This window comes from Ascaphus truei, chromosome 13, assembly GCF_040206685.1.
Source record: "Ascaphus truei isolate aAscTru1 chromosome 13, aAscTru1.hap1, whole genome shotgun sequence".
Classification (NCBI taxonomy): domain Eukaryota; kingdom Metazoa; phylum Chordata; class Amphibia; order Anura; family Ascaphidae; genus Ascaphus; species Ascaphus truei.
The window spans coordinates 13,425,752-13,437,775 of record NC_134495.1 but is presented as its reverse complement, the minus strand read 5'-3'; the positions used below and the strand labels follow the sequence as shown (position 1 = coordinate 13,437,775).

Sequence of the window (12,024 nt, the reverse complement as noted above, 5' to 3'; positions counted from 1 at the left end):
GCCATCCCTGCCCTAGTACATCGTCAGTATTTTGGCTGGCGGAAGGAAAGAAAGTGTACCTTCCGATAGTTTGCTTTCTTGAAGTCCTCTGGCAGGTCACTTCCCTCCCTTGAGTCTTATATCCAGAGCTTCCTTTTAAACAGCTCTGACCGAGAGTGTGTAACCCCTGCTCAGAGTTTGCAGGAGAAGTACTTCTCCTACCAGCTGTAAGGAGGAACTATCCCATGAGTAATGGCTGCCATCGGACTTGAAGAAACCGACATCCAAAGGTAAACGTCCTTTTTGGAAAACTTTTTTTAATACCCAAATACAGCTCCTTACACTTAATGTAAAAGTTAGACTTTTTTATTTTTAACCCATGTTGATCTCAACCCTCAAATAACACTTTCTTTGCCTTGGTAATTTAAGTGTTTGTTATAAACATCTGTTTATTGGCTTTAAGTCTTCAAGAAATAACATTTCATTTGCATTTAAAATCAAACTATAAATTGACTAGAGAAAACAAGAATTTCCTTGCAAACATCACTCCAATAGCAAATATTTGCTAATAATGAACAGGTACAACCTCTATAGTACATTGTCTGCATTTACAGAGCTACAGGGCTAAGATTGCAACTAAACGAGCTAAATATTAGTGTCAGCCCCTTCCTCCCCGAAAAACAAATTGCACTTACTAAAAACAAGTATTTAATTTTTTTGCATTTTACTCTAATTAAAAATTAAGTTTGTCCTGGGCAAAACAGCACAAAAAGTGTGAAAGTTGTAATGCTTTTTATAAGCTCTGAGGTTCCTGATTAAAATTTCCTAGCTGCCATTTTTATAATGGCGTGTTCTTGTATAGCGCGGCTAGTTGTATGCAGCACTTTACAGAGACATTTTGCAGGCACAGGTCCCTGCCCCGTGGAGCTTACAATCTATATTTTTGGTGCCGGAGGCTCAGGGAGATAAAGTGACTTGCCCAAGGTCACAAGGAGCCGACACCAGGAATTGAACCAGGTTCCCCTGCTTCAAACTCAGTGCCACTCTGTCTTTACTCACTGAGCCACTCCTTATGTATTTTTCCCATTAATATGTACATCAATACAATCCAAAGAATGATAAATAATTAGCTAGGTTGATGATTGATCCGTGAAGATTCACTACATGGCTGTCAGTGCAGCAGAAGAGAACCAAAGATGCAAAGTTCTGTGGGGGAGATCATGTGACCAGGCAGTCACTAGATACTGTGCACTGCTGCAGAGGGGGCAGGGATCAAAACGTGGTGTGCCAGTGCCTGTTTCAGAAGAGGAAGGGGATGTGACTTTGTAAATGGTTGCTATAGAAACAATATGCTTGTTACATTATAATACATTAAAACTCATTCAGATTTTTTTTTTTTTTAAATAATACAAGTATTTTCTTACAGTACAGAACTGATTTATTTAATAAAAAAAACATGTAGCATATTGCTTGGTCAGCAGCTTTAAAATCACTCCCCCACTTTGTAGAATATCAAACAGATCTGCAGTTCACCTGTAACATCCGTTAAGATTTCATCTTTTTCTTTACAACCTTGTGTTGGTCATAGAAGTGGTTAGGGAATCCCCATGCATTAATATTCACAAATCCAAGACAGGCAGTGGATAGGTACAATCATCATCAGAAACAAAATATCCCTCAAAAATACCAGACATTTAACCCCAAAGGATCAGCTGCATTCAGTACTATGGCCGACACAATACAGCCCACTGATGCGGAAGGTGTTCTTATATTCTCCTATTACAGAATGATATCCCCAGTCCTATTTTCTGTAGCAATTATGCAACACTAATATCTTTTTCAGTGACATCATCAGCGTGGCTTTAATTAGATTTCCCCCCCTAAATTGACAGTTGACATGTTCCTGAGCTGCACATAGAACCAGAAGTCATACCATGTGTTACCATTCTGCAGATAGCAGCTCCCTCTGGCAGTAAAGATTCCTCACCCACATCGGGACTCCCTTTATTGTGCTTATTTAAAATGAAAAGGTCCGTTGTGTAATATCACCCAAATACTGACTCCATTTATTTAACCCTCGGGTAAATGCCCACTGTACATTATCTCTGTAACTGCAAAAGTTTCACGTTCAGATTTTAGTATAATTTCCGTTTTCCCTGAAAACCCTCATGCTGTCCTGGGCCAAAACGGCACCAGATCGAATCACATTGTAACTTTTTCTAATGAGAAAATCTGATGTGGTTTTTTCCGTCCGATTTCGAGCGTTCAGCCTCTGATCAAGTACACACGTCCAAAACAGAAGGGCACCTTCTCTGTGCGTTGGGCAGCATGAAGGGGGGTACAGCTGTACATCATGTGCTTGGTGCTGCCTTTCTCTCTGCCGATTCCGCTTGGGCTGTGTGTATTCAGCATCAGTAACACTCTATACTGCAGCACAGGTCCCACACAAACTGCTTCTAGCCCCTTCACTGCTGGAGTTGTCTTAACATTCTCTGCTGTATGTCCCATCCAGCACCGAAAGGGTTAAAGGGAGTGGAAGAGTATTACCCCTGCCCGCCCCCCCAGGAGGTGGCACAGAGAGGGCAGGATGCTGGTGACATCGTACGGTGCAGCATCTTTATGGCTGACAGTGAGGAAGCTTCGTCAGGGGCGGTGGAGGGGGGGGGGATGGTAACTGAACTCTCACGTCCGGGTTATTTTGCTCGGGGGCATGAAGCCGCTATCGCCGAGCGCCCTCAGCGCCACGCCGCCGCTGGGACGGATCACCAGGTAGCTGATGCTGCCATTGTTGAGCGACATGCGTAGCCAGCCTTCCGGGGGAAACTGTAATGCCCTGCGCAGAGATAAGAGCATTGATTGGAACAGCATGGAGCGTGCACAATGCACCACTTATACCCCGGAGGCCTTTAGGCGTTTAACTCAATGTTAGTATCTTTCTCCCCTGAGCATAATGTGCTCTTGAAAAAAATTATTTTCTTAATCTCTGGCGCCCGATGTTAACATGGTGACCGTGAGACTGCAGCGAACTCCATTTTAACCTCCCAGACCAAGAATTCTATGTCCTGAATGAATCCCCCAAAAAACATCTTTGGAAATGGCAAGAGGAAATCCCCCTGAACTAAGAAGATTACATGAAAGAACAAAATAGCAAATCGGAGCGGACTGCCGCGTTAAACGCCATCATTAACCGTCTTAACTCTTTCATGACCACGCTGAGGTTCTTACAATAATTCCTGTATTTATAATACCGGAACATACAGGACACCTATAAGCTCATATTGAACCCCCAAAATAACCACAACATATATATATACAGTGGTTGACAAATCACCAAAAAATCTACTCGCCACACAAAAAAATCTACTCGCCACCTAGTACCAAACGTGTGCTGCTTGGGCCAATATTTACTCGCCCGGAGGTTAAATCCACTCGCCCGGGGCGAGCAAATGTATAGGTTTGTCGAACACTGTATATAAGCATATAAAGTGTCACAGAGAAGTGCTACTGGGCATGGCAATATATATTTAAAACCAGAGACAGAACATGAAACACAGAGAGCTCAGTGCACATCCAGTGAAACTTATACACAGGTTATTAAGAATTTATATTAGTGTTAGGGACCCTTGAAACGTGGTCTGCCGTGTAGTGGCTCAAGGGCTTACAACACTTTGGTCAAAATCTTAAACTAAAAGACCATTTTATTTAATAGATATCTATACATATATATTTAGGCACTGTACCGTGTATAAGTTTCACTGGATCTGCACTGAGCTGTCTGTGTTTTATGTTCTGTCTCTGGTTTTAAATATATATAGCCATGCTCAGTAGCACTCCTCTGTGACACTTATATGCTTATACTGTACATATGTTGTGGTTATTTTGGGGGTTCAATATGAGCTTATAGGTGTCCTGTATGTTTTACAATTCTTGTTCAGCTGGTCTTAGCTGATTGGAGGGTGGCTCCTCCTACCTAGTTGAAGCTCACCCCCTCCCACATTTAAATGGTTAAAAGCTCACTCCATTGCATCTCCCACTCTCAGGGGAACTTGCCTGCTTGCAGTTTGATTGTGACAAATCTAATACAGAGTGCTTTTCCTGGTAATGTACAGGTTAATAAAAGCTTCAATCAGACTTAGAACTATGCAACTCATTTTGACAGATTTATTATAAATCATTCTTCCTGGCAATGCACAGGTTATTAAGAATTTATATTAGTGTTAGGGACCCTTGAGATGTGGTCTGCCGTGTAGTGGCTCAGGGGCTTACAACACTTTGGCCAAAATGTTAAACTAAAAGACCATTTTATTTAATAGATATCTATACATATATATTTAGGCACTGTACGGTGTATAGGTTTCACTGGATGTGCACTGAGCTCTGTCTGTGTTTCATGTTCTGTCTCTGGTTTTAAATTTATAATACCAGTGCACTTTACTCTCACCCTCTGCAAACCTTCAGTCTGGGTATGAAAGAAAAGCACCCACATCAAACATTACAAATCAGAACCGCCAACATGTTAAAGGGGCCTTTCCTCAGCTGGTACTTTTCTGTGCACATAAAGCAGTTGTGTCGCGATCCCCGCAACATGCTATTAAGTGCACCCTTCTTATGCCCATATCTAACCGCACATGGGGGGCGATACAGGCAGCACGTCCCTGCTCTGCACAGTAGCTCCTCGAAAGGAATTTTTTCTTCCTATTGGACTGCCTGACATGGGAGATTTAAACATGCAGACGTACTGGCGCTACCTTTCACCTCCAGGGACCCCCCTGCTTAGCCATGAAGAGAGAGGGGGGCGGGGGGGAGTGGAATGCACCGTTTACCATTACCCTCACCTGCATACAATGTAGCGAATGACATTGGCGTGGCAGATCAGGATCTCGTAGCTGTCCTCATCCTGCTTGGCATCCGCGCGGTGAATGTAACGCCTGAAGGCGGCTTCGATGCGCGCGCCGTCCTCGTAATACTGCTGGAGGCATGTACATGACACATCGGGAACGTAACCTGTGCAGTACCAACCACACCCAGCACCACCCAACGCCCCCTGACCCAGCATTACAGCACCGGGAGTACACTCCTCTTACCACGGCCTCCGGCTTCCAGTGAGAGATTGGGGGATCCGGTTGGGTGGGGGCTCCTTCCCGCAGCAGATCAGTGCTGGATTTCTTCACATCTGGATAAAGGGACCACAGGAGCATTGTAACAAAAGCCCTGGCATGAGGTGAATACAGAGACTGCAGTAATACTGCTCAGTAACGTTGTGCGTTAGAACAGAGGAATAGATAAGTAACTAACTGGGTTACACTAAGTAGTTCTTCATGATTACAGCGGTGTAGAGCAGGAGTGGACAACTCCAATCCTCAAGGGCCACCAACAGGTCAGGCTCTCAGGACATCCCTGCTTCAGCACAGGTGGCTCGGTGCATCAGTCATTGACTGAGCCACCTGTGCTGAAGCAGGGATTTCCTGAAAACCTGACCTGTTGGTGGCCCTTGAGGACTGGAGTTTGCCACCCCTTAAAGTGAGATTTTCTCTGCTACGCACAGGAGGTCATACAAAGCACAGAGTTAGGTCATCCCGTCCTCCCAAGTCTCTACGCTGTCCGAGAACGACAAACAGAACACGAAAATGCACCGTATAATGTGAGCAGACAAATTCAACACCATAACAAATGCTCATCAGTGATAACCTTATGGGAAAAGTGTCCTCGCAAACCCTTTACTTGTTTTTACACTGAATTACAACCAGGTGTATGTAATCATTCCTGGATTGGGGAACCCGGCTGCAGGTAGAACTGAGGGCAAATAAACAGCCAACCGCAGACCCACTCTCTTCTCACCGCTGCGGTAAGATCTCACCTGGCAGGTATTTGCTGATGATATCCGCCGTCTCTGTAGCTCGGGTCATGGACGAGTGAACGATCTCGCTGTATTTCAACCCTAAAGTTGCCAGGCGCTGCCCTGTCATCTCCGCCTGCTCCCGACCTTCAAAGCAGAAGAGAGGTCAACGCATGGGGTCTCACTGGGGGCGTGCTTCAATCTAAACCACAGCACGTGCTGGGAGTAATATTAACAACCCCATCCGCGGCAACGAGTGGCCGTCCCCTGCAGCACGCCAGGGGGTAAACGTTTTCGTAAACATACACACCGAGGGAGGTGAGGGTCCGCTCTGCGTCGGTGCGGCCCTCTAGGTTGTACTGGGAGTGCCGGATCAGGAAAATGTGCCGGGTTGCTTTGGCTTTGTGCTTGCTCAGCTGCAGCCCCAGCTCTTCCTCCCCCGTTTCCGTATTCACTTTCCGCAGGTTGATGAGGGACATCGGCTCTCGCCTTCAAAACAAAAAAAATCAATGAATCAAAATTCCAGAGGTACTAAGAAGAAAGCCGTCACAGCTCTCATTCACTTATTTATAGCGATGGGGTAAGGTGGCAGGTAATGGGGCGAGGCATCACTAACCGTTTCACTGTACAACTTAGAAACATTTTGCTTATTGTGTGGACTTAATAAAGAGAGCGCTCGAGCCCTAAGGCTGCGTCCATAGAGCCTCAGCCCGCGCTCCTCCGCGCTGACGCTTTCCTGCCCGGTCAGGAGCGATCCCATGGACTGGCAGACGAGCCAGCGTGCGCGATCGGGAGGCGGGGCAGTGACGTCGCTGGGCCAATAGCCCGTGACGTTGACGCTGCTTTGCTGTGATTGGAGGTTTTCAGCCGACAGCGCGCTGAGAAACAGGCTCTGCTGTCGGCTGAAAATCCCAACGCCTCAGCACGCCTGCGGACGCTCGCGTGAGCCCCCTCTAAAGACATCCTCAGTGAGGATGCAGGGGCTCAGCGCGGAGCGTCTGCGCGGCTTCCCCTGCTATGGACGCAGACTAAGGGATTTTTTTTTTATACCAGGATTGAAGCAGGGGGTCTCCGGAGCTGAACCCCATTAGTTTCAACTGCGAGGACGCCCTGCTTCCGGAGATACAGACCTCTGTAAATGGGTGCCAATAACTGCTCGGCTAGCAGGGTTCACGTAAATGCGGCGTTTCAAAGCTCCCGCGCCCTGCGGGCCAATAGGAATCAGTGATGTCATCCGGTGCGGCTTCCTATTGGCCCACGTGACGCGGGAGCTTTAAACTTTGCAGAGATATCGGCACCCCCTGTGGAGGTATCTCGGGAAGCAGGGGGGGTCCTGGAGCTGATAACTAAGGGGGTTCTGCTCCATAGACCCCCTGCTTCTAACCTATGATAAAAACAGTCAATTAAAAAAAAAAATATTCTTTTTTTACAAAATCACAAATTGCTCCTTTAAAGGCAAGTTATTTTTGGGGCCTGTGATTCCAGATCTGAAGACATTGCTTTATTGCTCTGGTTTTTGTGATTGCCATAAGGGTCGGCGGTGTGCATGTAGTTTCAGTTCCTGCCATTGACACAATGTCAGGGCTCTTCAGCTGGCATCTCCCACAGGCCAAATCCAGCCCCAAAGGGGGTTATTGTGGCCCTTGGACTCTGTCCCTGATAATTTCATACCAGTCGCTTAAGCAGCCAAGTGCAGTTTGTCACACTGAAACTCCCTTGTAATTTAAATGCATATGGTACAGATGTTTAAAAAGCATCATTCTTAATGTATCACAAATTACTAGACGTTCGCGGTCCTTCTGCTCGTAAATATTGGGGGATTTGGAAAATCTGAATAACCCTGCTCTAATATTTTGTAAATCAGCATCAGCCTCTGTCTAAGCTAACTCGGCTGTATTAGTTGTTAGCACCGGTGCTTTCCGCCGAGATTACAGGGCCAGCGCAGACCTGCGGGTCAGACCCCGGAGGAAGTGCGGACGTGCTGTGTAAACACAAGCTGTACTCAGACAGACACAGGGAATCCAAGACTCAGGGCAGACACCTTGCGCTGATTAAGCAGCGCACAGGACAATGATCCCTCGTGCGAGACGCTGCGGCTGCCAAAACCCGGCAGGAAAATAACACTGTGAGGCAAGTGAGTCACGGCTGGAGGAGTCTGAAGCCGCGCTTGGCTCTACAGCTTATTCATTTTGGCTCAGGAACACAGAACATTTCACCTGCGTGTGTGTGTGTCTGGGTCAGATCCAGATGTGACCGCAACGACATCACGTGGTAGAGCATATCTGAGACTCGCTGAAACACTGGGCATGTGGTCTGCACTATTACAGCCACACTTCATGTAGAAATACAGAGATTGTCAGCTCCTGGGGGCAGGGATCCCCTCCCTATTGTCTTGACATAAATATACTTGTCACACAATGTTATTGTTCCAGGAAACAAATGTCAGCGATGTAGGTTCCCAGGGACTGTTCCTCTTATAAAGGAAACACATTTACTTGCTGCTTCTCTTGATAGGGAATGCCTTACTCCCCCACTCTGTAGTAAATGAAATGGAAAAAACAACAAGCCCCCCCCCAAAAAACAGTAATCGCGTATTCACAACTTTCAGATGATGCAAAGGTAATTAACACACACATCTGCTACACACTTTGGAAAGTTGTGTGCCTGTTCACTTGGCATTTGGACACCTCTTAAGATATCCTAACCCAATTTTGCACGATGGTTCCAGAGATCCAGCAGCAGGTTTCTGGGTATATTTGGAAATTGGACACATTCTATGTATCGGGCACGTGGCAGCATACTGGCGACATCATAATGCACATGGAGAAGAAAAAAGACACAAAAAAAAACAAAACAAAAAAACAGCGCACAACGCTCATAGTGTATTATTATTTAGTAAAAATATGTAAAAAAAGGTAATAAGTTCTGCGTACATCAATGCATGAAAGCATTTAATGTAACGAGACCTGGATTACCACACGCCGAGCCAGCGGGTAGATGGAAGCGTTGACATCTCGATCGCCCTCAGAATGGATTTGGGGAGATGTCGTCCGCCTGGAGGTAAGTGGCCCCTCACGTGGCATCACGGAAGATCCTCCTTGGAGTTGAGAGTCCCGTTGAGTGTTTTAAGAGAGTATACTAAGTTCAGTTGTTTTATTGATATTTTAACCTGTGAAGCTCTAGCACCAACATATGTGTTTGGCCTGGCTGATAAACCTTCCAGCGCTAATCGCCACATAGTGGCGCCCATGCAGTGACGTCACCACCCAGTCCCTACACCATCGGTGTATTCTTTGAGCTGTAGGGTCTTCGAACTGATGCGCCAGTGTACATCCGGGATCTATTTGTGTAGGCCGTTCCATCGGAACCTTCCCCCGCTCTGATTCATACAGGTCGCGGTTTTACTGCGACGCTGGTTTGTGCTGGAGGGAAAGGCTCTTTCTGGCAATACCACGGTACTTTCCTGAGTCCCATTCACACACATTCAGTGCTTCTTTATATAAAAACACTCAACGGGACTCAACTCCAAGGAAGATCTTCCGTGATGCCACGTGAGGGGCCACTTACCTCCAGGCGGACGACATCTCCCCAAATCCATTGAGGGCGATCGAGACGTCAACGCTTCCATCTACCCGCTGGCTCGGCATGTGGTAATCCAGGTCTCGTTACATGGAATGCTTTCATGCATTGATGTACGCAGAACTTATTACATTTTTATTTTTACATATTTTTACTAAATACTACACTATGAGCGTCGGCGCTGTTTGTCTTTTTTCTTCTCTAGATGTTGGGGGTGTTGAGCCACCCCTTTGTTAACAGCTGCAGACACTTTCACGGTTACCTGATTCAGGTCATGTATAGTTTCTCAACATCACATTGATTTACGTGTCATTTTTTTCACATATTCAATGTTGAGATTTTTGGGTTGTTGTCACTTAATCACGGTTTTCACCGTTTTTATTTATTTATTTTAGTAGCGCACCTTATTTATTCTGTTTTTTTTTCCTCACATAATGCGCATAGCCTGGTGGCAGATAATGACAAGTCAGATAGCTACAAAGTTTGCACAGAAAGCAGACGAAGAAAGAAAGAGGAAGTCAGTTGGCGCGTGAGGAGAAAGTAAGAATGCTGGAGAACGAGAGAGGCGGAACGAGTTGGGGACATCGTAAGGTATTAAAGCTGCAGTTCAGGCAATATCCTGCATGTGTGTTTTTTTTAATAAATCAGTTCTGTAGTAAGAAAAAATACTTTTAGCATTTTCTGTTTTAAAAAAAAACACATTTGAAAGACCAATTTTCTTGTATTCTATTTTAACAAGCATGCTTGTTCCAATAGCAACGATTTCCATTCCCCATATTTAAAGATGTCGCCAAACTTTGCCGATCAATAGACGGAGAACGAATTGACCGGCAGCTATGCAGTTCTTTAGGTAATTAGAGATTGCCCACATGAAACTATTGAAGTAAAAAAATAAATTAAAAAGAAAAAAAAAAAAGACTGAACTGCAGCTTTAAAGGAATGTGATGGGGGAGAGAGATGAGGGGTAGAGAAGAGGGGGTGAGGAGGAGGGATGAGGTTGGTTACTTAGAACTCCTGAGCAACGTGGGGCACTTTCAGCTAGTAAGAAGTATATTCAAATATGCCTATCCATATAGTAGAATGGAAGTAGTCTCTCTACTCTCAGTGACAAAAGTAGCAGTCTTGTTCAACGTCGTCTTCCGTCCAGTGCGAAACAAAGGACCTTCTGTAAGTGTACCTAATGTCGGTACCCGTGGAAACACAAGAGTAACGCACGGCACTAGATACACATAGATGAACTAGGGAAGTGTCGCAACCTCCATTCCACTATATGGACAAGTATTATTATTTTTTTTATAAATATTTATGATGACACATTGTGCGCTCATTTGCATGCCACTACCCAGAATCCCAGGAAGCAGTGGAAGCACTGTATGCTGAGGGATAATGGGGAAAGGCAGGGTTGCAGACCTGTCAGACGTGGGAATGTGCATACAAGGGATATTTAAATGTTCTATATTCATTGCAAATTTTACAACTTTAACATGGGGGGGTGTTAGGAGGCGCTGGCACACCCGTCAGCAAGACATCTTTTTGTAGTTATTACCTTTGCTGCAGTCTGCACCCAAGCACTTAATTTAACATTGGTGGAGTGTCACGACTATCTGATATAGACAGTGTTCGACAAACCTATACATTTGCACGCCCCAGGCGAGTGGATTTAACATCATGGCGAGCTCCTATTGGCCCAAGCAGCACATGTGTGGTACTAGGTGGCGAGTAGATTTTTTTGTTCGGCAAGTAGATTTTTTGGTGATTTGTCGACCACTGTATATAGATATACACAAACAAATAGAAATACATTTATGGAGAGGGATTCCCCTCAAGCTTTTACACTTGATATTTAATCGAGAGTGGTGATTCAGTACATACGGTGTGTACGTACATACGGTGTGTACGTACGTACATAGGGTGTGTGTGTAGGTACACCCTATGTACATACATAGTGTGTACCTACACATGTGCACACACACACTGTGCATGCACGCGTGCACACGCACACACTGTGCATGCGCGCGTGCACACGCACACACTGTGCATGCGCGCGTGCACACGCACACACTGTGCATGCGCGCGTGCACACACACAATGTACGTACGCACTCTGAAGGATCACAAGCAGTGGTCTCACGTCCCCCCTATATAAGCATTTGATGATTATATAGAAAATATGCCCCTTCCTCCCAAGAAAATAATTACAAATATATTTAAAAAAAAGGAACCGGCTCATTTGGTTTGTTTAACCCCTTTGCTGCCAGACCTCTCTGGCAGCGAAGAGATGAAAAAGGGTTACCCAACTCCTGCAGTGTCCCCTTCCTCCCACGCATGCGCCTCACCGGTCCCAGTTCCGGTTCCAGCTCCCATTGCTCGGCGGGGCCTCGATCCGAGGAGCAGGGCTGCGGTCTCCCCGAGCTTTGCCCACGGCCACGGCGGCGAGAAGAGCAGCGGCGGCGGCCGAGCCCCCGGCCAGCAAGACTCGGCGGAGAGACATGACGGACATACAATCAACTGGGGTGAGGTACGGCGGCCCGAGAGGAAACACTGCGCCCGCATGGCATGCCGGGGGTTGTAGTTCCATAAACTGGGGGAGTGAGCGCACAGGCAGGGTACGGCGGCCCGAGAGGAAACACT

The 12,024-nt window shown here is 46.1% G+C and overlaps 1 protein-coding gene across 3 annotated transcripts; it reads right to left on the bottom strand.

Moving 5' to 3' along the window:
• Positions 1 to 325: 325 nt before the first annotated feature.
• On the bottom strand, positions 326 to 11,944 carry PGAM5 (PGAM family member 5, mitochondrial serine/threonine protein phosphatase). Of its 3 annotated transcripts, none has more exons than XM_075568595.1 (6): positions 11,692 to 11,944; positions 6,126 to 6,304; positions 5,837 to 5,962; positions 5,064 to 5,152; positions 4,815 to 4,948; positions 326 to 2,812 (listed from the first exon to the last, which is right to left on the bottom strand). In XM_075568595.1, exons 1-6 carry the CDS (start codon positions 11,718 to 11,720, stop codon positions 2,662 to 2,664), a joined length of 708 nt encoding a protein of 235 aa, XP_075424710.1. In that variant the 5' UTR covers positions 11,721 to 11,944; the 3' UTR covers positions 326 to 2,661. The 3 variants fall into 3 exon arrangements, with proteins under 3 accessions (XP_075424710.1, XP_075424708.1, XP_075424709.1); XM_075568593.1 differs by having other exon boundaries at positions 329 to 2,812; positions 11,730 to 11,942; XM_075568594.1 differs by having other exon boundaries at positions 329 to 2,812; positions 4,815 to 4,945; positions 11,730 to 11,942.
• Positions 11,945 to 12,024: the final 80 nt, after the last annotated feature.

What these genes read in the sequence shown, in the direction of transcription:
- PGAM5 (XM_075568593.1), bottom strand. Translation starts at nt 11,893, where the DNA reads ATGTCCGTCATGTCTCTCCGCCGAGTCTTGCTGGCCGGGGGCTCGGCC. An exon ending in CATCAGCAAATACCTGCCAG is followed by an intron (nt 5,153 to 5,836) that starts GTGAGATCTTAC and finishes CCCTTTATCCAG; the next exon opens with ATGTGAAGAAATCCAGCACT. An exon ending in ACTGGAAGCCGGAGGCCGTG is followed by an intron (nt 4,949 to 5,063) that starts GTAAGAGGAGTG and finishes ACATGCCTCCAG; the next exon opens with CAGTATTACGAGGACGGCGC.